A 26,837-nucleotide genomic window follows, 5' to 3' on the forward strand; every position below is an offset into this window, starting at 1 on the left:
TCAAACTCATTTTAATTCAGGGGCCACATACAGCTCAATATGATCTCAAACAGACCGGACCAGTACAATAATTTTACCAATGTTATGTCTCAGTTTATCATTTACACATGTGCATTATAACTTACAGATCACAGTGGATCTACAAACGAACAAAACAGGCATAATACTGGTAAAATTCTGCTTAATTTCCTTATGTCACAGAAGGAGGGAAAAAATAGTTTATTCCAACTTTATGGTTTATTTGCTCATGTTATTCGCTACTTTATTAAATACTAAAATACTATCACGATAACCTATAAATGTCATCTCTAACGTTTTATCTTTGTTTTAGTGTGGGAAAAAAGTACTAGGATTTGTACCGACAACCCCTCAGTCTTTGAACAACCCACCTTACCAACTGAGCCACAGCCAATAAAAATTGATTGAATGATTGTTAATTTAATGTTACTTCTTTGTACTAAAATATAGAGGAAAAATTTGGACTTGTCATTGTCTGTAGGTATTCGTGTTAGCATTTCAGTATTTGTTATTATTTATTATGTTATTATTTTACTGTTTGAGATCATATTGGGCTGAATGTGGCCCTGAATTAAAAGGAATTTGACATCATTGATAGCAGTATGTACTCATTTTTGATTATCTGATGGTTTTACAAGACTTTTCATGTCAAATATTGACCTATCCTTACATTTTTTCCCACAGCTGAACAGGTCACAGGGTCAGTTGATGGTTGAGATCTGTACATGGCTCAAGGGCACCTCCATGTGGACAAACCTGTCTTTTTTTTCCTCTCCCTTTTGTTTTTCCTTAACCCTTTCATGCATAGTGGTCACTACAGTGGACGGCTATTCTACAATGTAATTTAACCTGAATTTCTGTAACAGTACCTGAATAATATCTGCATGAGTGAATATAAAGGCTAGGAAATAAAATGTTATTAATATTTAACTCATAAAGACCCAACATTTTTTTTCTGATGGCAGTTCCCAAATGATTTTTTCTCTCTATTTAACCTTTCTTAAGTATTTATCACCATTTATTATTATTATATTATCCTCTGTATTTAGCGTTTTTCAGTGTAAAGTAGGTATTTTATTATATTTAATCTGTTGATCATGTTGATGTTTATTAAAACTCAGAGTAAATTCAAAGGTTATTGAATCAGAAACATTGTAAACAGAAAAAAGTGACTTTTTCAGCAAAGTTATCATTAATCAAGTGTGTCCATCCACTATCATTGATCCACCTCCATGGGTTTTACTGATGAATCAATGTTGTAGAAGATGATGGTGTTTCCACGGTAACTACGGAGTCTCTGAACGTCCAAATGGGTCATATCTGATGACCATGAAAAGATGAAAAACTGTATTTGACACTAATTATTTCCATTTTCATGGAGTTAAAAAAAAATGTCCAGCTGAGTGGACATTTTTTAACTCCATGAAAAATAGGTTCATAAAAAAAAAAAAAATAATAATAATAATAATTGCATTGCTTTTTTATACCTCAAGAGGAATAAATCACTCAAGAAAAAAATATTGACTAAGGTTCTCATAATTAATGCATGAAAGGGTTAACCTACAAATATACAGAAATGATGAGTGGGGTATTTTTGCAGAACTCACGCTGAGATGACAGTGACAGTTGGTCTGTTAGTGGTTAAAGCTTCAACATTTGTGTAAAATATAAAGAGGTGTGTATGTGTGTGTGTGTGTGTGGGGGGGGGGGGTGATTGGTGACAGTTGATTGAGTGATTGTTATTGTAATTTAACTTTTTTGTACACAAACATTGAGAAAAATTTGGACTTGTCATTATCTATAGGTAATTGTGCTAGTATTTCAGTATTTGTCATTATTTATTATTTATCATATTATTATTTTACTGGTCTGGTCTGTTTTAAATCATATTGGGCTGAATGCGGCCCTGAATTAAAATGACTTTGACATCACTGATATGCAGTATTTACTCATTTTTGATTATCTGGTGGTTTTACAAATCTTTTTTTATGACACATATTGACTTATCCTTACATTTTTTTCCCACAGCTGAACAGGTCACGGGGTCAGTTGATGGTTGAGATCTGTATATGGCTCAAGGGCGCCTCCATGTGGACAAACCTGTCTTTTTTTTCTCCCTTTTGTTTTTCTTTAATCTACAAATGTACAGAAATGATGAGTGGGGTATTTATGCAGAACTCACCCTGAGATGACAGTGACACTTGGTCTGTTTGTGGTTAAAGCTTCAACATTTGTGTAAAATATAAAGAGGTGTGTGTGTGTGTGTGTGGGGGGGGTGATTGGTGACAGTCGATTGAGTGACTACTATTGTAATTTTACTTTTTGTACTCAAACATAGAGCAAAACTTGGACTTGTCATTATCTATAGGTAATCATGCTAGTATTTGACTATTTACAGTATTTACTCATTTTTGATTATCTGATGGTTTTACAGATCTTTTTTATGATACATATTGACTTATCCTTACATTTTTTTCCCACAGCTGAACAGGTCACGGGGTCAGTTGATGGTTGAGATCTGTATATGGCTCAAGGGCGCCTCCATGTGGACAAACCTGTCTTTTTTTTTTTCTCCCTTTTGTTTTTCTTTAATCTACAAATGTGCAGAGATGATGAGTGGGGTATTTATGCAGAACTCACCCTGAGATGACAGTGACACTTGGTCTGTTTGTGGTTAAAGCTTCAACATTTGTGTAAAATATAAAGGGGTGTGTGTGTGTGTGTGTGTGTGTGGGGGGGGGGGGGGGTGATTAGTGACAGTTGATTGAGTGATTGTTATTGTAATTTAACTTTTTTGTACACAAACATTGAGAAAAACTTGGACTTGTCATTATCTATAGGTAATCATGCTAGTATTTGACTATTTACAGTATTTACTCATTTTTGATTATCTGATGGTTTTACAGATCTTTTTTATGACACATATTGACTTATCCTTACATTTTTTTCCCACAGCTGAACAGGTCACGGGGTCAGTTGATGGTTGAGATCTGTATATGGCTCAAGGGCGCCTCCATGTGGACAAACCTGTCTTTTTTTTTTTTCTCCCTTTTGTTTTTCTTTAATCTACAAATGTACAGAAATGATGAGTGGGGTATTTATGCAGAACTCACCCTGAGATGACAGTGACACTTGGTCTGTTTGTGGTTAAAGCTTCAACGTTTGTGTAAAATATAAAGAGGTGTGTGTGTGTATGTGTGTGTGTGTGTGTGTGTGTGGGGGGGGGGGGGGGGGGGTGATTGGTGACAGTCGATTGAGTGACTACTATTGTAATTTTACTTTTTGTACTCAAACATAGAGCAAAACTTGGACTTGTCATTATCTATAGGTAATCATGCTAGTATTTGACTATTTACAGTATTTACTCATTTTTGATTATCTGATGGTTTTACAAATCTTTTTTTATGACAAATATTGACTTATCCTTACATTTTTTTTCCTACGGCTGAACAGGTCACGGGGTCAGTTGATGGTTGAGATCTGTATATGGCTCAAGGGCGCCTCCATGTGGACAAACCTGTCTTTTTTTTTCTTCTCCCTTTTGTTTTTCTTTAATCTACAAATGTACAGAAATGATGAGTGGGGTATTTATGCAGAACTCACCCTGAGATGACAGTGACACTTGGTCTGTTTGTGGTTAAAGCTTCAACGTTTGTGTAAAATATTAAAGGGGATGGGGGGGGGTTGATTGGTGACATCGCAGCTGGAGGAGATGTGACGTAGAAGTGGGCGTGAATTGGATGTTTTCTTCTCTATTTAATCATATTTTCTTGTATTTGTCAACTTGAACATGGTGTTTACATACTATTTTGCGCGCTCTGGATGTTGCGTCCTGGTGTTATTTATTTGTTAAAGTCTGTGCGCATCACTGGGTCCTCCTCCTCCTTCATCATCATCATCATCATCACCATCATCATCCCTCCTCCTCACATTTCCCTGGTGCTGCTGCTGCTACTGCTCCCTCCTCCACCTCCTCCTCCTCCTCCTCCTCCTCCTCCTCATCCGTGCGGCTCGGCGCGGCCATGGTGGACCCCGGTTCCAGCACGATGACCAAGACCTTCCCGGTGCCTGAGATCCAACCGCTGGACCGGTACGACTTCAACCGGGCCAAGACGTGCGCCAGCGTCCGGTGGCTGCTGTCGAAATCCTACGGTTCTGCAGGTACAGACTCCACCGTGCAGCCGCTCCGGCGCTGCTTGGGTGGGGCTCTTAATAATTGATCCATTTGGCTTTATATATATGTATATGTATATGGATGGAGCTCAGAGTGGGACTTGCGTGGCTGTGAAGGGAACCCCCAGTATACGCATCTGAGTCCGGATGAGCCGGGCCCGTGTAAATCCCACTCCCCATTCACGTCTTCCAAGCTCCACGTAACCTCCCATGTCACCTAAGACGCTTTTCAACCCAAATATGATGCGTGTCAGAATGGTTCTCCACGGTGATGCGTGATGCGTGGATGCGCTGGAGGCTGAAACGGACGCAGCGCAAACAAAGGCTTCCGTGGATCCGGTCTCCATCAGGCCGGTTCGGGCTCATGAACACCGAACCATGAAGTCATAATTGCATTTGTATTAGTCTGTTGTGCATCACGCGTGGGTGTGTGTATGGGGCCTGTGCGTAAATGGGTCAGGACCGTCTCATATGTGTGTCAGTGTTACGCGCGCACCCTGGGCTGTAGTGCGCGGTAGTAAAAGCAAGGTGACATTTACAAGACAATAGAAGCATCACTCACACTAAGAACACACAACAACGACACATGGCAATTAAAACAAAGCTGAAGTACAAGGTAGAAGACTGACAGACTGACAGACAGGCTGCAGGACACACGGACATGATTTACACTAGTGTTATTCGGTGAGTTTTATTGGAGTCATTGCGACACATTTAACCCTTTCATGCATGAATTCTGAGAACCTTAATCAAGATTTTTTTTTCCTGAGTGTTTTTATTCCTCTTTAGGCATGAAAAAAGCAATGTGATTTTTTTTTTTTTTTTTTTGTGTGTGTGAACCTATTTTTCATGGGGTTACAAAAATGTCCAGTCACCATGCATTTACTGACATACTGTGTGAAAACTATAAAATACTTTTTTTTTTTAACCCTTTCATGCACAGTGGTCACTCCAGTGGACAGTTCTTCTCCAGCTGTTCTCGTGTATATTCATGGGTTTTGTTGTTTTAGTTCCATATCAGCCAACACAGTGGACACTTATGCACCATCTCATAATAATACACTGACATTCAGACCATTATTGTAACTGTACTGTTCTAGATAAACCTGATCTGCACTAACATATTTGAGTGGAAATCAGTTATCTGTTAGAAAAAAAGTTGTTTTTTGTTTTTTTGCATATTATCTCCATGAAAAGATTAATAACTAGCATTAGAATATGTTAAAATGGGAGAAAACATCAGATTTTACTTTATTTCATTGTTTTCATATCACTTTCTGATATTGGGTTTTAAACACGTTTCTTTACTTCAAAAATTAAATGCATGGACATTTTTGTAACTTCATGAAAAAAAAAAACCTTGATCACATTGTTTTTTTCATGCCTATGGAGGAATAAAAACAGTCAAGAAAAAAATCTTAACTAAGGTTCTCATAATTAACGCATGAAAGGGTTAATGCTGTTAATCTGTTCTCACATTTTAACTTTCTATAACCTTTTGAGACCCAGCAATGCATTTTTGTCCCCTGTAGGGGGCAAGAGTTTTACAGGTTTATTTAAAAAAAAAAAAAAAAAAAAATGCTGTCCACTGCAAAGGACATTCCATAATTTAAAAAAAATCTATCTGGAAAAAAACTGTTGCATCATGCTGTTTCCAATCAAGACAATTAATAAATGTAAAAAAAAAAAAGCCAAAACTTTTCCTTTCCTGGGTCTCTAGTTATTAGTCAGATATGCCAAAAAAGATATTGTTTAAAAAAAACCCTGTTAATTACAGTCTAATAACCATTAGCTATTGATTTACACTCAAATATGTTACTGCAGATCAGACTGATCAAGAACAGTAATGGTATGAATTGCAGTGTATGGGATGATGCATAAGTGTCCACTGTGTTGGTTGATATGCAAATAAAACAACAAAATCCATGAATATACAAGAGAACAACTTTGAATAGCTGTCCACTGTAGTGACCACTATGCATGAAAGGGTTAATGCAGTTTTTTTTTTTTGTTGTTGTTGTTGTTGTATTGGATGACTTCATCATTCTAGCATTGCAACTTCAGGGTATTTTGTTATGTTTACGTCAACTATTGAACATTTTCTGCAAGTAAAGTCAGTTTATTCCCAAACATTTGCGATCATTAGGATATTTGTGTCAGCATTCTTGGCCTAAAAAACAAGAGTTTGGACGCAAAGTGCAGAAGAAAATGCAGTAAAAATGAAAACACAACATTCTGATCAGTGACAGTAGAGGTGGAAATAATATACTGATTATTTCATTACAGTCCTGGTCTCCTGGCTTCTCTTCTCCTTTCACCTTGTCTTCTCTCCTTGTCTCCTTTTCTTGTTGAATTTTCTTGCCTCCTCTCCTCTCCTCTCCTCTCCTCTCCTCTCCTCTCCTCTCCTCTCCTCTCCTCTCCTCTCCTCTCCTCCTCTCTCCTCTCCTCTCCTCTCCTCTCCTCTCCTCTCCTCTCCTCATATCTCTCTTTGTCTCCCTTCATTGTTTCTTTTCTGGAATCCTTGACTCTTTCATGTAGTTTCTCCTTTCCTTGACTCCTTTTTGGTCTCCTCTCATCTCCTTGTCTCCTTTTCTTACCATCTCCCCTTGTCTCCTATCCTTGACTCCTTTCTCCTCTGCCCACATCCTCTCCTGTTTCCTTTCTTTGTATCCTCTCCTTTTCATTTCCTCATCTCTCTTGTCCTCATCTCCTTTCCTTGATTCCTCTAATTGTCTCCTTTTCTTGTATAATTTCCTTACCTCCTCTCCTCTCCTCTCCTCTCCTCTCCTCCTTTCCTTGACTCATTTTTGGTCTCCTCTCACCTCCTTGTCTCCTTTTCTTGCCATCTCCCCTTGTCTCCTATCCTTGACTCCTTTCTCCTCTGCCCACATCCTCTCCTGTTTCCTTTCTTTGTATCCTCTCCTTTTTCATTTCCTCATCTCTCTTGTCCTCATCTCCTTTCCTTGATTCCTCTAATTGTCTCCTTTTCTTGTATAATTTCCTTACCTCCTCTCCTCTCCTCTCCTCTCCTCTCCTCTCCTCTCCTCTCCTCTCCTCTCCTCTCCTCTCCTCTCCTCTCCTCTCCTCCTTTCCTTGACTCATTTTTGGTCTCCTCTCACCTCCTTGTCTCCTTTTCTTGCCATCTCCCCTCGTCTCCTATCCTTGACTCCTTTCTCCTCTGCCCACATCTTCTCCTGTTTCCTTTCTTTGTATCCTCTCTTGTCTTCATCTCCTTTCCTTGATTCCTCTCCTTGTCTCCTCATCATTTAAGCAGAGAAATGAGTAAAGAAGGAAAAAATGAGAAAAAGGTTACATAACTAAGCCTTAAGAGACCCAAATAAAAAGAGGACGCAAGAGTTTCAGTTATTAGAGTCTAAGCCACAGGTGTCCAACATGGGGCCTGCGGGCCAAAACCGGCCTGTCAAGGGGTCTGATCTGGCCCGTGGAATAAATCTGTGAAATGTAAAAATTACACTGTAGATACTGAAAATCAAAATAGTTTTAATTCAGGTTCCACATACAGACCAATTCACTCTAAAATTCTATAACCTATAAATAATGAAAACTGCTAATCTTCACTTTTTTGTGTGTAAAAAAGAGTAAAATTGCATGAAAATGTTTACATTTACAAACTATCCTTTTATAGAAAATGTTTATAATTGTAATAAGTGTAAGTTGTAATTTAGATGTGTAAATGATAAACTGTGGCAGAATATTGTTAAAATTGCACTTATTTTTCTTAAGAAATTTGTTTGTTCATGTTATTCACATTTTTTAAAGAAACTTTATAGATGTAAACACTCATAATCTCATGTTACTTTTTTCACTGTTACATTACTGGTTCAGCCCACTTCAGATCATATTGGGCTGAATGTGGCCCCTGAACTAAAATGAGTTTGACATTAAGTAATAATAATAATAATAATAATAATAATAATAATAATAATAATAATAATAATACATTTTATTTAGTGGTGCCTTTCAAGTCACCCAAGGTCAACCTACAGACAATAAAAAGCATAAGATAACAACATCAAACATAATTAAAACAAAATATCAACCTAAAAACAAGTGTGATGTCCAGTCAGAATGAATATGCCAGTTTGAACAGACATTCCTGGTCTAACACCTCATAACACATCATAGTTAGATCTATGGGGATGAATAACATCCTTAAATAACTTAGTGACATCAGCTAAAGCAGCAACTAATGATTACTTTCAGGCTCATTTAATCTGCAGATTATTTTCTCAATTAATTGATCAAATCTTTGGTCTGTAGAAAATCAGAAAATAGTGAAAATATGTGCATCCAAAACTAGAATGTCTTTTCTGGTTCACAACACAAGGATAATTAGTTCACTGTCAGAAAGGTAGAAAAAAAAATGAAAGCTGTTGAAGCTGGAATCAGAGGATTGAGACTTTTTTTTTCTTGAAAAATATTCACCTTGAAGTGAAATTGTCAAAATAGTTGTCGAGTAAAATAGTAGTCAATAAGTAATCCGTTAATTGTCACAGCTGTAACATCAGGCTACAGATTCAACTCCGAAAGGAAACATGCTAAACTTTCTTTTTAAGGTAATCATCCAAATGTTCATGCATCTTTCCAAAGAATTTTCTTTAGAGTTTATGTTCAGTTTGTGATTGACTGGGACAGGAGGAGAGATGAGCTGAAAACCTCTCATCGAGGAGGATTCATTGTTGTAACTTGTGAGTGGAAAATGCCCACCGGGTACTTCGTAGAATTTTAATGGAAGCATAGAAGAAAATAGCACTAATAAGAACACTAGGGCTTTAACTCTCATTTATTCATGTCCCAAGGATGACTGCACAGAAAAAAACCATGTCAGCGACTGTCCTTCCAATATTTTTATGGTGTTTTTAATCTTTATCATCATCATCATCATCATCATCTTACAAAACTAGAGTAAAATGAAACATGAACAGGCACTTTTATACAGACAAATAAAATAGGATTCTGATTGGCCTTTATTTTACCAGGGAGTCCTAACCTCTTCCTTAACATCACTAACTTGTTTTTATTGGTTAGTGAAAATCTAAGTAGGTTTTGGTCATAGTTTTTGTCATCATACTTTAGTTTTATGTACTTTTGTCTTATGTTCATCAGTGAAAAGGGATGATGACAGTGTACCGACAATAATTTATTGAACAAATGAACACGGGGGATATGGAATGATGATATGACAGTAACTTAACACTAATATTTTATTATTATTCTGGATTTGACCTATTTTTTTTTTGTCATGTAAACAAGATATTCTGTTTGGATGTTCTTGGGTTTATAGTCATTTTTCTGACTAGAGCTTTTTCTCATGCTTTAAACTGCTGATATTATTTAGTTTTTTTGAAGATTCTTTGGACATGTATACAGCACATTCATAAAAGATGGATGGATGGATGGATGGATGGATGGAAATGAGCTAATTAGGGATGTAACAATTACCGGTATTATGATAAACCGCGGTAAAATTCCCTACGGTTAGTATTACCATTTAAATTCTAATTATCGTGATAACCGTGTTTGATTACTGCACTTTCAACTCAAACTTGATATGGAAAATGGTCAAACAATGGCCATAAGGTGCCATCTTTAATGCACAATTGTATGTTTGATGTTTACATGTTAATATTTGAATGTTTCTGCCAACAGAAAGTACATTTTGCCTATTATTTTATTAGTTTTTTTGTTTGTTGGTTTTTTCAAAATACAACTTTGTTAAATTATTTCAGTGTGTGTATAAGTACTTTTTGAATGTTTTGAGCACATTTCAACAATACTGTGATAATAATGATAACCCTGATAATTTTGGTCAGAATAACCATGATATGAAATTTTCTTATCGTTACATCCCTAGAGCTAATACTGAAATGCAGACCTTTTCTAGATGGTGTTTGAAAAAATAAACTAGGCTGAGTTAAAGGTGGGGTGCGAGATGTTTTCCTGGAGCATTTTTGACTATATTGCTTAAAATCCCCTTCACACCCCAATTACAACCAATTAATTAAATGCTCTAACACAAAAATAAAAATTGTAGTCACCTGTGGAATGGACAGGACTGAAAAAACACCATCCAATCATTTTAAGCGCCCACTTGAAATGATTGAACAGTGATATGTCTGTCAAACTCAACTGCCATTTGTCCCTCCCCCCTCTACGCGTACCACTCTTCGTGCATGAGTCATGCATTCTCAGAGACTTGGAGCACTTGTACAGGAAACAAAGCCAGAGCTAGAGCTTGGTTATATTAGTTATATTAGGATGGAAAGTTCACCGGCAAACTGTTTTGTCACTAACATAAATCAATAGGAAATGTAACGTTAGTCAGCCAGGTATGGGGCTGTTCTGTAAGAGCGGGGGTGTTGGAGGAGACTGAAGAAGGTGTGCATGGATCGGGGCCAGAGCTGGGCGAATTGTTATTGTGCAGTGCTCGTGAACCCTCGGGAACAAACATTGCGCGTGCCAGTACTCTGGAGGCGTTGCTTCGGGGGGATGTCTGAAGAAAGGGGTTTGGACTTTTGAGTTGAGTATTTTCTAAATGTAGCTGCTCAAACTGTTTTTCCTAAGATTTCCTACCCAACCTTTAATATCAGAATCAGAATATCTTTATTGTCATTCTACCAAGTACGATGAAATTGAGGAAGAGCTCTCAGGTTCAGTGCTGTACGTGTGGCTGTGTGCGAACAGGAGTATTAGGATACTGGTTTTCATTGACCATTTAAACAGCATCTTTGGAACACTGCCTTTTTTGGAATTAGGGAAATGCTGGAACATTAGTACACATGTAACTGTAGCCTCTGATACCTGTGACTGAAGCTTAATCTAGTTATTATGTCTATTTTAGGAGCGAAAGAGCTAAGACCAACCAAGTCTCATATCAATATTATGAAAATAAAATATATTTCTTGCTAGAAATGTAACCAAAATGCATTTTTATGCAAAAACTAACTCAAACTAGGACAGCACTTGGAAAGCACAGACCTCCGCCAAGGCAGATCAGCTGCCCCCCCACCCCAGATCACCACCAAAATTTAATCATTTGTTCCTTGTGTCAGTATCAACATTTCCTGAAAATTTCATCCAAATCTGTCCATAGCTTTTTGAGTTATCATGCTAACAGACAAACAAACAGACAAACCCAGATAAAAACATAACCTCCCCTGTTCCTTGGCAGAGGTAATAAATATAGATTTTTTCACTAAAAATGAGAGAAATGTCCACCGTGTTTTTTGTTCTCATGGTCAGAATCTTGAAATTCATGTGACTCAGATGCTGGCCAACGGAACAAGTTTATAATAGCTTTGGATTTTTCACTATAGTTTAGTTTTATTTAGTTTGGACTTTTTTTTCTCTAATTCACTTAGTTTTAATTCGTTTTTAGAGCAGGTTTGCTAGTTTTTATTAGTTTTCTTTTCTTTTTTTTTCTAAATGCTTAGTTTTAGTTTAGTTTTAGTATTGATTTTAGTTTTGTCATATCTTTTATCTTCTTTGCTGTTGTATTCACATAAATCCCAGACAGGACTCTGCTGCTTTCTCCCAACTTTAGTCTCCATGTTTCCAGGTAGAGTGGGGACGAGAAGACGACTAAACGACAAGTGATGACAAGTGATGGACCGTGAAGTACCGTATGGTCCCACCAGCTAAAATTGCTAGAGCGAAATAAATCGCTTTTGTATCAATCCGACGTTAACAAAGACGAAAACAAAGGGAATTTTATCCATAACTTTTATATTTTTAGTTAGTTTTGTAAGCACACAACACAATTTCAGTCAGTTATCTTTTTTTTTCTTTTAGTTATAGTTTTTATTTAAGTTAACAAAAATGTTTTTTCAATTCTAGTTTTCGTCATTTCATTAGTTTTCGTTAATGATAATAACTTTGCAATGGAAAAGAATAGGATAAAAAAAAAAAAAAAAGAACATTTTACAATTTTCAAGCCCTAATTGTGAGACTGATACGTTTTGTGCTGTGGACAAATGTAGCTATTTCATATTTTGATATGAGACTGGGGTGCTAAGAGTTAATCAGAATATCTCTGATTAGACCAAGTACTGGCACCAAGTGACAAGAAGAACAAACTAGAAAAACACTCGGAGAGCGCAGACCTCCGCCAAGACAGATCTGCCCCCATTCATTTTTTATGAAAATCCATCCAAAACTTTTTGAGTTATCTTGCTAATTAACCAACCAATCAACCAACAAAAAAAAAAAAAAAACCCTGGCAAAAACATAACCTCCTTGGTGGAGGTAACCAGATAGAAACATATATAAACCAGCCAACCAGCAGTAAACCTAGGGATGGGAATTGAGAACCGGTTGTTTTTTGAGAACCGGTTCCCAGTAGCTCGATTCCTTGGAATCATTTGCCTGCCTGCTTAATGATTCTGCTTATCAATTTGACCTTCGTTGTGCATGCGCGATGACGTCACACGTACGCTGCATTGTTTTGGTCAGAACGTAGCCAACATGGCGTTGAGACAGAAACAGTCTATAAAGACGACACCAGGTCCACTTACTTGGAACACTTGCAAAGCTTCCATGTCTTCAAAAGGGTGGAATCCCTCCGATATCCTCAAACATTTGTCCATAGCAGGTGAATCATTTCCAGGAATGTCACGTATTTGATACTCAGCGGTGCTTGTGAATGGAGCAGCAGAATGAACGCCGGGCCAGTTCCAGTTCCGGTGTGGGCAACAAATGTCGTAACTCCTCAAATACAAGTTTTCGAAGGGAAGAAGGGAAAGGAAATGAGGTGCACAACAACAGGAGACAAGCAGAGCCCAGCCGAACCGGTTCCACGTAGTAGAAATGCAGCAATAGAGGAATTAGTAAAGCGTCTTTAGTTTCACTTTCACTGCACACACACACACACACACACACACACACACCCCCCCCGGACCGGACCGGACCGGACCGGCATCATCTGTTATTATTTGTACATACTGTATATGTTATATTTTCTGTGCAGAGATGGAAATATAAAAGACAGTTAATGTAAACACACCCGTTTGTACTCTTTTATTCCCTCACCCAATGAGAATCATTAAGAGAATCGATAAGGAATCGGATCGATAAGCAATATCGATAATGGAATCGGAATCGTTAAATTCTTAATGATTCCCAACCCTAAGTAAACCACATAGAAACATATATAAACTAAATAGAAACATATGTAAGTGAAAAATGTGCCGTAAATGGATTTTCAATGTTAAATTGAAATGTCCACAGAGTCCACATTCCACAGTGGATGTGGACAATTTTGTGCCAGATACAAGATATTGTTATAAGTTACAGGTGGATCAAATTGGAGGCTAATCGGAGTCTTTTTGAATTTTTTATGCATTTAGGAAAATTTGCTATTTTGTGACCTTGCTGTGACCTTGAACTTTGGCCTACTTAGCCCAAAATGTAATGGGTTCATCCCAGGGCCTAGGCCTATCTGTGGGTAAAATTCACTAAAGATAGTTGTAATAGTTTTCCCGTAAAGTTGCTAACAAACAAACAAACAAACAAACACACAAACAAACAAACAAGAAAAGCACTCGGAGAGCTCTGCCAAGAGAGATCTGCCCCCCCCCCCCCCGATCATCACCACAATCTAATTATTTCTTCTTTGTGCCAGTATCAACATTTCCTGCAAATTTCATGAAAATCTGTCCATAACTTTTGAGTTATCTTGCTAACACACAAACAAACATGCATGCAAACACACAAAACAAAGTGATCACAACACCTCCTGGCGGAGGTAAATATGGGTGAGAATTTATAGTTTGTTCTGGTGAAATGATACTGTGCAATGAGAGGATGAGTGTCTGTTGGCCTTGGTGGATCTCAGACTCGAGAACCACAAATCAAATTTCATTGTCAGCAAATAAAACCATTACTATCTAGAAGTAAGTGAGCTGTATGTAATTTGGGTAAATGGATCCTTTTAGATGCTCGCTGTGTGTGAAAGTGTGTGTATGAGGACACTGCACCAGCTGGTTTCAGTGTCATCCCATTATTTTGTCATTGTGGTGTTTTGTGCAGGACGTTGGAACACCTGATCAGACTCATAAAACTGAAACAGCAGCAGAGCATGGAACTGGACCAAACCCTACAGGCCTGTTTGTGTTTGTTTCCTGATTGAATTAGCGTTATGTTAAATGGGTTAGCTGGTTCCCATTCTGCAGTCCAGGCTCGTTGCTTCGGCTGTGACTGGGACAGAATGGCTGCGTTCCATCCCCTCCGTTCCCATAGTGACAGCAGTCCTATTTTCCTCCAGTGCTGCAGAGTGTTTAACCCCAAAAACAGCGGATCAGTGGAGTGTGACGCTGCAGTGCAGAGTCTGCTCTTCTGGGCTGCATTTAGTGGCACAAGCAGGAGTTCTGTTCAGCTCCACAGCAGGTATTTTCTCCTCCTCCTGTCCTTGTTTCCTTTTACTGGACACCTCTCTTTGTTTCCTCACATCTCCTTGTCTCCTTTTCTTATCTCCTCTCCTTGCCTCCTCTCCTTGTCCCCTTTCTTTGTATCCTCTCCTGTTTTCTTTCCTCATCTCCTCTATTTTCCTCATCTCCTTTCCTTGATGCCTCTTCTCGTCTCTTTTTACTTGATTCCTATTTGTCTCCTCTCAACTCCTTGTCTCCTATTCTTATTTCCTCTCCTTGTCCCTTTTCTTGTTACCTCTTGTTTTCTTTCCTTATTTTTCTCATCTCCTTTCCTTGATGCCTCTTCTTGTCTCCTTTTACTTGACTCCTGTTTGTCTCCTCACATCTTCTTGTCTCCTTTTCTTACCCCCCCCCCCCTTCTCTCCTATTCTCAACACCTCTCCTTGTCCCCTTTCTTTGGATCCTCTCCTGTTTTCTTCCCTTATCTCCTCTATTTTTCTCATCTCCTTTCCTTGATGCCTCTTCTTGTCTCCTTTTGCTTGACTCCTATTTGTCTCCTCTCATCTCCTTGTCTCCTTTTCATATCTCCTCCCCTTGAGTCCTATCTTTGCCTCCTCTCCTTGTCCCGTTTCTTTGGATCCTCTCCTATTTTGTTTCTTTATCTCCTCTATTTTTCTCATCTCCTTTCCTTGATACCTCTCCTTGTCTCCTTTCGTTGGTACTTCCCCTGGTATCCTCAGCTCTTTTTCATGTTGCTTTTCCTGTCCTTGTCTCCTTTCTTGGATTCCAACCTTGTCTCCTTTCCTTGTATTCTCTCCTTTCCTAGTGCTACTTTCCTTGAGTCCTCTCCTTGTCTTCTCTCGTCTCCTTGTCTTATTCTCTCCTTTCCTAGTGCTACTTTCCTTGCCTCCTCTCTTTGTCTCCTTTCTTTGGATCTTCTCCTGTCTCAGTTCCTTTTGTCCTCTTTTGTCCTCACCTCCTTTCCTTAATTCACCTCCTTTTCTCATTTCCTTGATATCTCTCCTTGTCTCCTTTAATTGCTACTTTTCTGGTATCTGTGCCTCTTTTTCAAGTAGTTTTTCCTCTCCTCACCTCCTTCCTTTACCTCCTCCCCTGTTGTATTTCCTTATCTCCTCTATTCTCCTCATCACCTTTCCTTGATTCCTCTCCTTGTCTCCTTTCCTTGTCTCCTCTCCTTTTGTAATCTTCCTTTGTTCGACTCCTTTCTTTGTTTCTCCTCGTCTGTTTGTGTTCCTTCCTTAATGCCTCTCCTTGTCCCCTTTCCTTGTCTCCTCTCCTTTCGTAGTCTTCCTTTCCTAGTCTCCTTTCCTTTCGTAGTCTTCCTTTCCTTGTCTCCTCTCCTTTCCTAGTCTTCCTTTCCTTGTCTTCTCTCCTTTCGTAGTCTTCCTTTCCTTGTCTTCTCTCCTTTCCTTGTCTCCTCTCCTTTCATAGTCTTCCTTTTCTTATCTCCTTTCCTTTCCTTGTCTCCTCTCCTCTCCTAGTTTTCATTTCCTTATCTTCTCTCCTTTCCTAGTCTTCCTTTCCTTGTCTTCTCTCATTTCATAGTCTTCCTTTCCTTGTCTTCTCTCCTTTCCTAGTCTTCCTTTCCTTGTCTTCTCTCCTTTCCTAGTCTCCTCTCCTTTTGTAGTCTTCCTTTCCTTGTCTCCTCTCCTTTCCTAGTCTTCCTTTCCTAGTCTCCTTTCCTTTCCTAGTCTTCCTTTCCTAGTCTCCTCTCCTTTCGTAGTCTTCCTTTCCTTGTCTCCTCTCCTTTCATAGTCTTCTTTTCCTTGTTTCCTCTCCTTTCGTAGTCTTCCTTTGTTCGACTCCTTTCTTTATTTCTCCTTGTCTGTTTGTGTTCTTTCCTTGATGCCTCTCCTTGTCCCCTTTCCTTATCTTCTCTCCTTTCCTAGTCTTCCTTGCCTTGACTCCTTTCTTGTTTGCTCTTTTCTGCTTCTCCGCTGTTCTTATCTTCTCCTTTTGTCTCGTATCCTTGACTCCTCTCCTCTCCTCCCCTCAACTCCTCCCTAGGTCTCCTTTGTTTGGATCCTCTTCTGTCTCATTTCCTTATCTCCTGTATTCTCCACATCTCATTTCCTTGGTTCATCTCCTTTTCTCCTTTTCTTGTTTTCTCTTGTTTCCTCCTCATTGAAGCAGAGAAATGAGTGAAGAATGTAAAAAAATAAAATAAAATGAGAAAAGGTTACATAAGAAAGCCTTAAGAGAGTAGGTTACACAAATAAAACCAGTGTGTTTCAGTAGCTGAGCCTTCATTACACATCAGAGTTAGATCTGAATGGACAGAAGAAGGAGAAGGAAAACCCTTAAAGGCTCAGAGGACGGACACTTTAGAGTAATTGTAGACTCTTCTGTAGGAGCTCCGGTCCAGTCTGCAGGATTATTCCCTCTCCTTCTGAGTCGAAATGTGGGTCAGTCAGAGCAGTGTGTGTTTTTGTGTCCTTTCTCTTAGTGTCTATGTAATGACCCACTCAGACCGACCCAAGCTTCTCACACATCCTCACTGATTCCAGATCCACTCACACTGGTCTGGAAATCCTAGCTGAGCTGTTCATGCAGATGATGACATTATCCTCCTACAGGCTCTCTGCAGATACTGTCACTTACTGTCACCTCAGTCCCATTATGCAAAAAAATAACTTCAATTCTTTTCCAGCACTTTATTTTTTCCTCCTGAACACTATAAGAAAAGGCTGTTGGTTTGTCAGCAGGGCCCTGTGTGACCTCTGTGACCTTTTTCCTGAAGGGTTAATGCAGTGGTTCTCAACCTTTTTTCAGTGATGTACCCCCTGTGAAATATTTTTTCAGCCACGTATCCCCTAACCAGCGCAAAGCATTTTTGGTTGAAAAAAATGACTTAAAACAGAGTGCTGTGCCATCAGTGTCTGATTTATTAAACTTGGGAACTCCATTTATAGTGGTCTGTCTTGAACTATTTGGAAATAAAAAGATATAACTAAAAAAAGAAAGAAATAATTAACCTAACTATAAATAAAGATTTGTGCACATAAAAATAATTTTCAACATAAAGTGTCCTCCTTTGGGATCATAGTAAAGATCTGTTCTCAAAAAGAAATAATTAACTTAATTATAAATAAAGATTTGTGCACATAAAAATAATTTTCACCATAAAGTGTCCTCTTTTGATATCATAGTAAAGATCTGTTCTCAAAAAAAAAAAAAAATCATTAGCTTAATTTTAAATGAAAGCAGAAACTGCTAAAAATTAAAATATATATATATATATATATATATATATATATATATATATATATATATTTATCATCTTAAAATATCTATTTAATAACTAAAAAGAAGACTGACGACATTACCAACTGTCAACACTGAATATTACATTGTTGCACTGAACTGAGTGTTTTTGCATTTAGACATTTTAGTGAGATACTTGGGCTTGTGCTTTGCTGAGGATCTTTGTCATTCTTGGTGGCAGGGAGGCAACTGCTGTGATCAAGCTCTTTAATTTTAAAGGATTTTTGCATGGATGGCACTTTTTAAATATATTTTAAAATCTCACATACCCCCTAGAGTGCCTTCACGTACCCCCAGGGGTACGCGTACCCCCATTTGAGAACCACTGGGTTAATGCATTGATGAAGCCACAGCAAGACAGGGAAGTCGACTGGGTTAAAGCGTTCTCTGTCTTTGTGTCACTTATAACTGACCCATAAACTCATTTACCTCTTTTATCAAACATACAGATCAGAGAATGTTCCTACCGACACAAAACCACCAGCACCACATATACAGTTAAGGTTAAACGTTGAGAAAAATTCACTTGAAAGTCAGCAAAAAAAATTGTTCTAGGTCTTAATCCACTTTCTCTCTTCTCATGCTCTGTTGGTAACGTTGTTGGCTGAATAAGAATTCAAAGGTCACAATTCTTTGTCTATTAAGTAAGCTTTGTTACTGACGGTTGCTTTGTATATTGCATTTTGTAGGATTACACTGTAAAAACAAACCTTTAGAATCTACTCAATAAAAGTGAGGTAACAATTTGCACTCATTTTGGTTGAGTAGATTTTACCCCATATTTTAAGTGAAACGTGACTAAATTTAACAGCTATAACACACAAAAAGAAATGAGGTAAAATCCACCTAACATATCCCAATAGATTACACAACGAATTACTCCTAAAAAGTGAGTAATATTAACTCTCAATTGTTAATAGGAATATGTTCATCTACTTAATTTAGGGCAGGGAGTATCAATCTAAATATTGATAGTATCAATACTAAGGTGTGTGTGTATTGGTATTGGTTCGATACTTGTGTGATGAGATTGATACTTTTGTTGCAGATTACTCGAATTCTCTCTCTCTCTCTCTCTCTCTCTCTCTCTCTGTCTCTCTCTCTCTCTCTCTTAGGCACACTTGTATTTCATTTTTACCCACCCTTGTATGGAACACCATTATGGATAATAATGAAGCAAAGAATCATGGTGCAAGAAGATGCAACTCAACAGAAATATTCATTTAACAAAAAAACTAATAAAAACAGTCAAACACACCATAACTGTGCTATATATAATAAGAACAACACTTCTTATCAACTCAGAACACTGCACTGTCCCAATGCATTCTGGGAAATTCCCCCCAGCTGCTCCTCACGTCACAATATTATGGGGTAGATTTTATTATTTTATTTTAAGTAGCAATTGTTACTGTTAACAAATAGGTAGACTATAACCAGTCAGAACAGATTTCACTGGCTAACTATTACTGTTGATTAAAATGTAACTGATTTCCATAGTTTGTATTTACCAACCCCCAAAACCCTTTTTCATAGTATATATGTAGACGTTAATAAAACATTGTTGGAATACTTTTGTTTTCAGACATTGCTCTTTTCATCAGTCATCACCTTTGATCTGGTACAATGAATACACACTGAGTCCCAGTTACACTTTATCAACAATAAATCACAGTGTTGCAATCATTTCATGAAAAGAAGTAAAAATATCTTATTCCAACTTCATGGTCAACAGTTAAAATAATTGCTGCCATGTCACCACTACCTTAATGAATTTGCTTGAACCTGCTGCAGTTTTTTTTCTCCCTTTACAGGTTCTGAACTTCTCACTGAACTTGTATTTTCTGTTTCTCTTCTTCAGAGAATGTTCCTGTCGAGTTACGGGAGCCTCTGTATAAGGACCAGTATGAACAGGAGCACCTTAAGCCGGCCGTCTCCAAGCTGCTTCTTTCTCCGGAGATCTACTGCAGAGCTCAGGCCCTGCTGGCCCAGGCTAAGGGGGTCTCTGCCCCGGCGTCACAGGGGGCCCCGGCCGACAACTCGGCACTGCTGCAGTTCCTCATTAAGAAAGGCTTCAGCCCAAAGATCCAGGATGTGGACGTGACAGAGGAAGACCTCAGCCATGTTCCCATCAGGACGGTGGGTGTGTTTTGTGATAAAATATGCACATCATAGTTTTTACATCTGCAGTTTATTACCCCACCCCCCGAGGCAAGGGATTTTGTTTTTTTAGTTTGGTTTGTTTGTTTGTTTGTTTCACTCTAGCAACAAAAGTTTTGGTTGAATTCATACCAAATTTGGTTTAAAGATAACCAGTGACCCAGAATAGATCTGACTACATTTTGGCACAAATAGGTTAAAGTTCCTATTTTTTATGAATTATTAAAGTCTTTTTTTCCCCATTTACTTATAATGGGTGAAATTTCAGATGTCTATAAAAACATCAATTTTGTTCTAATTTACCTCAGTCTTGGCACATATATAGAGGCAGTTGATATGCTGACATAAACACAGACATGATGACATCAGCTGGATCGATGACAAAATAAGCTACAATACATGCCAGGGGTGGAGTTTGTTGTGCCTGGCACAACTTGTTTTGAGTGTTAATAAACATAAACTTTAGTAACATTCAAGTTGCAGAAAACAATGAAATTTAACTTTGATGAGTCCATAAAAGTCCAACTGGGAGTTAGATCAAATCAAATCATTGTAATAATCACACGTGACACATTGACATACACTTCAGAAAGGCAATAAATGACAAAACCTGGTTTACATGTTTCAGTCCATTATAAGACTTTTTTCAGAGTACGTACATATGTACATAGTCTTGTTGAACATGCTGATGTCTGCAGTTTTAGCATTCGCTGTCCTCATATAAGAGCTAAAAGACCTGGACAACAGGCTTCACCAGGGGTGTCAAACTCATTTTAGTTCAGGGGCCACATACAACAGGATCAGTGAAATAATAACCAATAAATAATGCAAACTCTAAACTTTTCTCTTTGTTTTAGAGTGAAAGAAGTAAAAGTATATAATGAAAATGTTTATATCTACAAACATTCTTTAACAAATGTGAATAACATGAGCAACCATGAACAATCTGAAAATTATTAAGAAAAAGAAGTGTAATTTTAACACTATTATGCCTCACTTTATCATTTAAACATGTGCATTATGGCTTACAGATCATAGTGGATCTACAAAGACACAAAACATTTAGTAACTGGCAGAATATTGTTATTTTTCTGCAGACATGTCATATTGTATATGGTTGTTCATGTTATTGCCTTCTTTTAAATTGTCCTCCTCGTCTGTGATTGGTGCAGAAAGCCCACCTGGCCCTCATTGACTCGCTAATGTCACTCGCTGCCAAAGAGACGGTGGGCAGTGTGAAGATGGCGGAGGAGGCGGAGCAGATGGGCGTTGGCGCTCCGTGGGAGAACGCTCTGCTGTTCTGGGTCAACAGGGTGAGGAAACATCAGCACAAGTTTTCTGCCATCCAGGTTTTAATAGCTACAATACAGTTAAAAAGGGCATCAACTGGCCGAGTGTCTTCAGAAGACATGGCAATGTACAGCTGTGTATCATCAGCATAGCTGTGAAAGTTGATGCCATTTCTCCTGATGATATCCCCGAGTGGAAGCATGTATAGGTTAAAAATGTAAAAGGCTAAGTACAAAGGCTGAACCCAAAAGCAAGACCACAGAGTACAAGTAAAGTTGAGTGTTTTTATTAAACACTTTAACAAGTGAAAAAATACAACACAGAGAGAATATTAATTCTGTGAAGCCACTGAGTCCGGGGATAGACGTCTGGGCTGCGGGTGGAAATGGCTGACGACCAGCAAGGCTGAGCCGGGAAAACCCCAACGGAATCCCCACTAGGGACAAACAGAGGGAGGTCAAAAAACAAGCCAGGTCATACACAGGGGAGCAAACAATAAAGCAACGGTACATGGGGGACAGGCAGAACTCACGGTTACTAATCCAGGCGGATGGTCGAAGCACAGGTAACCGGTAGAGGCTGAGGTATTAAAGGGAAAAGGCAGAGACAGAGTCGGGAACACGAACCAGGTCGTTGACAAGCAGGCAGGATAGGCACAGGCAGATTCGGTGGTCGAGGGACGAAAACGGGTTGAAAACAGGCAGACAAACGAACAGGATCCAAAAACACTGGTGAGTGAGCATAACAAGTTGTAGAACACAAACTGGCAACTAGACAGGGGAAGACACAGGGTTTAAATACACAAGAGGGCGGGAAGACAATTGGACACAGGTGGAACACATCAGGGTGGAGCCAGGTAATCAGGGAAAAGGTGAACACGATCAGGGAGAGGAAGTAAAGACACCAGACATGACACATGAGGGAAACTTAACAAAATAAAATAGGAAATGACAGACAAAACAGAAAAGACAGACAAATCCAGACACAGTCTGGGAGTGAACATGACAAAAAAGTAATGGGCGTAAGATTGATCTTTGGGGCACACCACATCTAATTTCATGGATCGCTGAAGAGCATGTATCCATACTTACCAAAAATTTCCTATCTGTGAGATAGGATTGAAACCAGTTATGGATATATGGATACTATATGGATAAGTGAGTGATGACGATATTTTTTACTGTTCATTGACACTGAACTTCACCCATCCTCATTTAGTACTTTTCTCTGTTCACAGCTGAACCAGAAGTTGAGAGAAAGCACAGAAGAAGAAGACGGCCCCAAATCGCAGCCTTGTACCGACCTGCAGCCTGTTCAGGACTCGGTAAACACACATATTCACGCTTCAGCGACATACGTGAAGCTATAGCTGTGTCTCATACGGAGCCGTTGTTGCTGAAGCTTCTAACACGGACCTTGCTGTGCTTGTGTTTTCTCCTGGTTTGTCTCTGTCAGCAGTGTCAGTCCACCCGTTGGTACTGGAAGCTAGTCCCCGTAAGTGTACTCTCTTCCTGTCTATCTATGAGTGGGTCCGTGTTGCCAGATGGGAAATTTTATCGGGAAAACTATCGCGCCACCATCGTACCTCAGCGCGTAACAATGAGCCTGTGTACATGACCATAAAAACCCAATAACTGTTAATAATCAGATAATTGTAATCATCAGATCTGATGCCTTTACATGCACTTCAGAAATATTATAATAAAAAAACCCTGGTTTAGTCATTTCAGTCCGTTATCGGATTTCTTTCAGAGTACGTACACAGTAACGGTAAAATCAAACTTCCTATTTTTGTCTTCAACTCATTTCCTTTTTCTATGATGTAAATATTTTTACATATGTGCAGATGTAAAAGAATGAAATAAATCAGATCAACAGGTATACATGCATGAAGACATAAGAGTAATGGCGAGAAATCAAGGCGTGTTAATCTGATTACCCATAAAAAGATTACTGCAGTTATGTGATAAAGTATATATGATTATACTGTTTACATCAGGGGTGTCAAACATGTGGCCCAGGGGCCAAATGTGGCCCGCCAAAGGTTCCAATCCGGCCCGTGGGATGAATTTGCAAAGTGCAAAAGTTCCACAGTCAAGGCTGTCAAACTCATTTTAGTTCAGATTCCACATACAGACCAATATGATCTACAGTAAAATAACAGCATGATAACCTACAAAAAATAATGACTCCATATTTTCTTCTTGGTTTGATGTGAAAAAATATATATATTATGCCTATAAATAATGACAACGTCACATTTTTGTCTGTTTCAGTGCAAAAAATAACATTCAATTATGAAAATATTTACATTTCCAAACTATCCTGTAACAATAAAATGTGAATAACCTGAACAAATATGAACAACCTGAAATGTCTAAAGAAAATTAAGCACAATTTTAACAATTTTCTGCCTGTTACTAAGTGTTTAGTGTTTTTGTAGATCTGATCCATAATGTACATGTAAAAATGATAAGTTGAGGCATAATATTGTTAAAATTGCACTTATTTTTCTTAAGAAATTTCAGTCTTTTCAGGTTATTCACATCTTTTTTGTTTGGATAGTTTATAAAAGTAAGTATTTTCATGATTTAATGGGGATTTTTTGCACTAAAACAAAGACAAACATTTGGAGTTGTCATTATTTCTAGGTTATTATGCTATTATTTTACTGGTCCAACCCACTTGAGATCAAATCGGCCTGAATGTGACCCCTGAAACAAAATGAGTTTGAGACCCCTGGTTTACATGATCACAAATAATCTGATTACTCAGATAATGATTGGAGTATTAGTGTACATGTAAAAGGGCTCACTGTACTGAGCTCTAAGTGATAATACAGAGAGCTTAGGTGCATGTTATTAATACTGTATCTGTAGGCACAAATCTAAAAATGATGACACAAAAGATCCTTGTCCACCACAGGAACTTTTATCATCTAACTGGGATTTTGAAAAACATTAGGGTCTTTCGGAAACAAGGATACAACCAATTTAGTTTACCAGTGTCCATCCACACACTGACCTTGGCTACTGGTAGCTTGAATTGGTCGTTTCTTTTTATTTTGACATTTTTTCTATGTTTGCGTGTCCTGATGACCGTAATGAAGGCCACTAGGAGAGACAGGTTGGTCTATATTTAGAGTGAAATAAAGTCCAGTATTTTTCTCCTTGTACCCTGGGAAGAAGTAAAGTTGTGCCAGAACCTTCTACTTAGATTTACATCAAAATAAAACAAATAAAATTATTGATTAAGAAGAGTGTGTTAGCAAAGCACAGCTGTTGACATGAACCTCAAAAGGTCACTGTAGTTTGTGTCCACAAATGAATTAAAAATACATTAGGATTGTGTCAAAAACCATCAGTCCTCACTATATTGTCCACTTGACTGTGAATTTGTCCTTTTGTAGTACTGTCAGTGAAGATTATAGAACCATATTTAGTTATCAGCAGTGTGGATACTACTTTTTTGCTGTAGATCAATCAAAAACAATGCACTGTGTGGCATTTTATAGATAAAATAATTACTTTTGTATGAATCCACAGCTAGTTAAGATGAGTGTCTGACCGCTGTATTTACAGTAGGTCAAAGTTCAAATTTTTTTATGAATTTTTAAAATCTTTTTTTTTCTCATTTGCTTATAATGGGTGAAATTTCAAATGTCTGTAGCAGCAAAACTATTGGTTGAATTCATACCAAATTGGGTTCATAGATTGCCAGTGATCCTGAATAAACCTGATTACATTTTTGGAAAAGTAGGTCAGAGTTCGAATTTTTTATGATTTTTTAAAATCTTTTTTTTCATCCTATTTACTTGTAATGGGCAAAATTTCACGTCTATAAAAACATAAATTTTGTTTCAATTTACTTCAAACTTGGCACATAGTGTATATAGAGGCAATTGATATGCTGACATCAGCACATGCATAGACATGATGACATCAGCTGGATCAATGCCAAAATAAGCTACAGTACATGCAAGGGGTGGGGTTTGTTGTGCCTGGTATCACTTGTTAGTCTTACATTTACCAGACGTATATCAAGACATTTCATTTGCACTGTGCAGCACTAGAGGCAGGTCTGGCATCACTGTCGTTCTACCGTTCTAGAATAGGGGGAAGAAAATCATGTTCATCTTGCATGCGTCTTGCGTATTAGTCAAATATGTGCACACATTGAAGTGAGTCGTGATATTAACCCATAAAGACAAACATCCACCGGCATCCTAAATCATCTACTGATGTAAATTCTTTAATACTTGATCCACTAATTCTATCAATACATGTAAATACATGTTGGTGTAAAATACAGTTTGTCATCTTTTCATGGTCATCAGATATGACCCATCTGGATGTTCAGAGGCTCTGTAGTTTCCGTGGAAACACCATCATCTTCTACAACATTGATTCACCAGTAAAACCCATGGTGTTGGATCAGTGACAGTGGATGGAGACACTGGTTTTATGTTCGGTTATTGATATATTTTACTGAAAAAGTCACTTTTTTTTCAGTTTTCTCTGTTTCTGATATAATAACCCTCAACATCAATATGAGCTTTTATGAACATCTACATGATCAATGAATTAAATACAGGAAAACACATGATTTTCACTGAAAAAATGCAAAATACAGAGGATAACATTATAATAAATAGGGATAAATCATGAAAGAAATGTTAAATAGAGGGAAAAATTAATTTGGGAATTGCCGTAAGAGTAACACTGGGTCTTTATGGGTTAAATACCACTTAATTTAATAAAAAGAGGAAAACATAGAATAAGAGTAAATAAGTGTTAGAAAAGATAAACTATAGTAGAATATAAAAGATATAAATCAAACCTATTTACAACGGTGGCAATAGTGCATTACAGTAACAATGATGAGGTCAGGAGGTGCATAATGGAACAAAATATACTGCTAAAATTTACCTAGGGGGTCAAATGAGTGGCCATTTTTGTCAAAAAAAAAAAAATGGAAGAAATGCATAGAACTGTGTTGAAATAATGCTAATACATTTGTGCACAGACTACTGATATTATATATTTTCAGAAATATTGGATTTTGAATAGCACGTGTATGTGAAAACTTTTGCTGTGACAGTGGACGGACGTGACATTACCCATGATGATCTGGTCAGTACCAGTACTTTAATAGTAATAAACTTATATACTTACTATTGCTGATTCTCCTCTTATTCATAAATGTTAGTATTGTGGATCTAAAACAATAACAGCTGAACAAAAACACAAAATGTGGCAGTGGACGGATGTGACATGGTTGCTACAGATCCCATCATACTGCTACTCGGCAGCCATGTCACCGTTTCCACAAATGATCCCTGTGCAAAAACTAGTATCATAATTATTTATTGTATAGTTTATCATCCTACTAAAGAGTAAATAACAATATAGAATTGTTATTTCTTTATAAAAATGCTTATTATTAGAACACTGTTGATTTAAAAAGTGACGTGTGACATTCTTAATGTATGTATTGGCGTAACATAAGCAGGATGGATCAGCACCA

General features: G+C 37.9%; 1 protein-coding gene across 6 annotated transcripts in view; it reads left to right on the forward strand.

Moving 5' to 3' along the window:
* The first annotated feature begins 4,000 nt into the window (after positions 1–4,000).
* The window catches only part of LOC115425588 (calmodulin-regulated spectrin-associated protein 3-like), a 39,852-nt gene continuing 17,015 nt past the window's right edge, over positions 4,001–26,837 (forward strand). For 3 of the 6 annotated variants that reach the window (XM_030143236.1, XM_030143222.1, XM_030143242.1), the window contains exons 1-5: positions 4,001–4,179; positions 19,723–20,000; positions 21,194–21,334; positions 22,549–22,635; positions 22,767–22,805. In XM_030143236.1, coding sequence (XP_029999096.1) covers positions 4,041–4,179; positions 19,723–20,000; positions 21,194–21,334; positions 22,549–22,635; positions 22,767–22,805 — 684 coding nt within the window. In that variant the 5' untranslated portion in view covers positions 4,001–4,040. The remainder of the gene's footprint in view (positions 4,180–19,722; positions 20,001–21,193; positions 21,335–22,548; positions 22,636–22,766; positions 22,806–26,837) is intronic. The other 3 variants (XM_030143230.1, XM_030143252.1, XM_030143261.1) reach the window with 2 other exon arrangements.

The sequence above is a fragment of the Sphaeramia orbicularis genome, chromosome 1 (genome assembly GCF_902148855.1).
Source record: "Sphaeramia orbicularis chromosome 1, fSphaOr1.1, whole genome shotgun sequence".
In the NCBI taxonomy this organism is placed as follows: Eukaryota; Metazoa; Chordata; class Actinopteri; order Kurtiformes; family Apogonidae; genus Sphaeramia; species Sphaeramia orbicularis.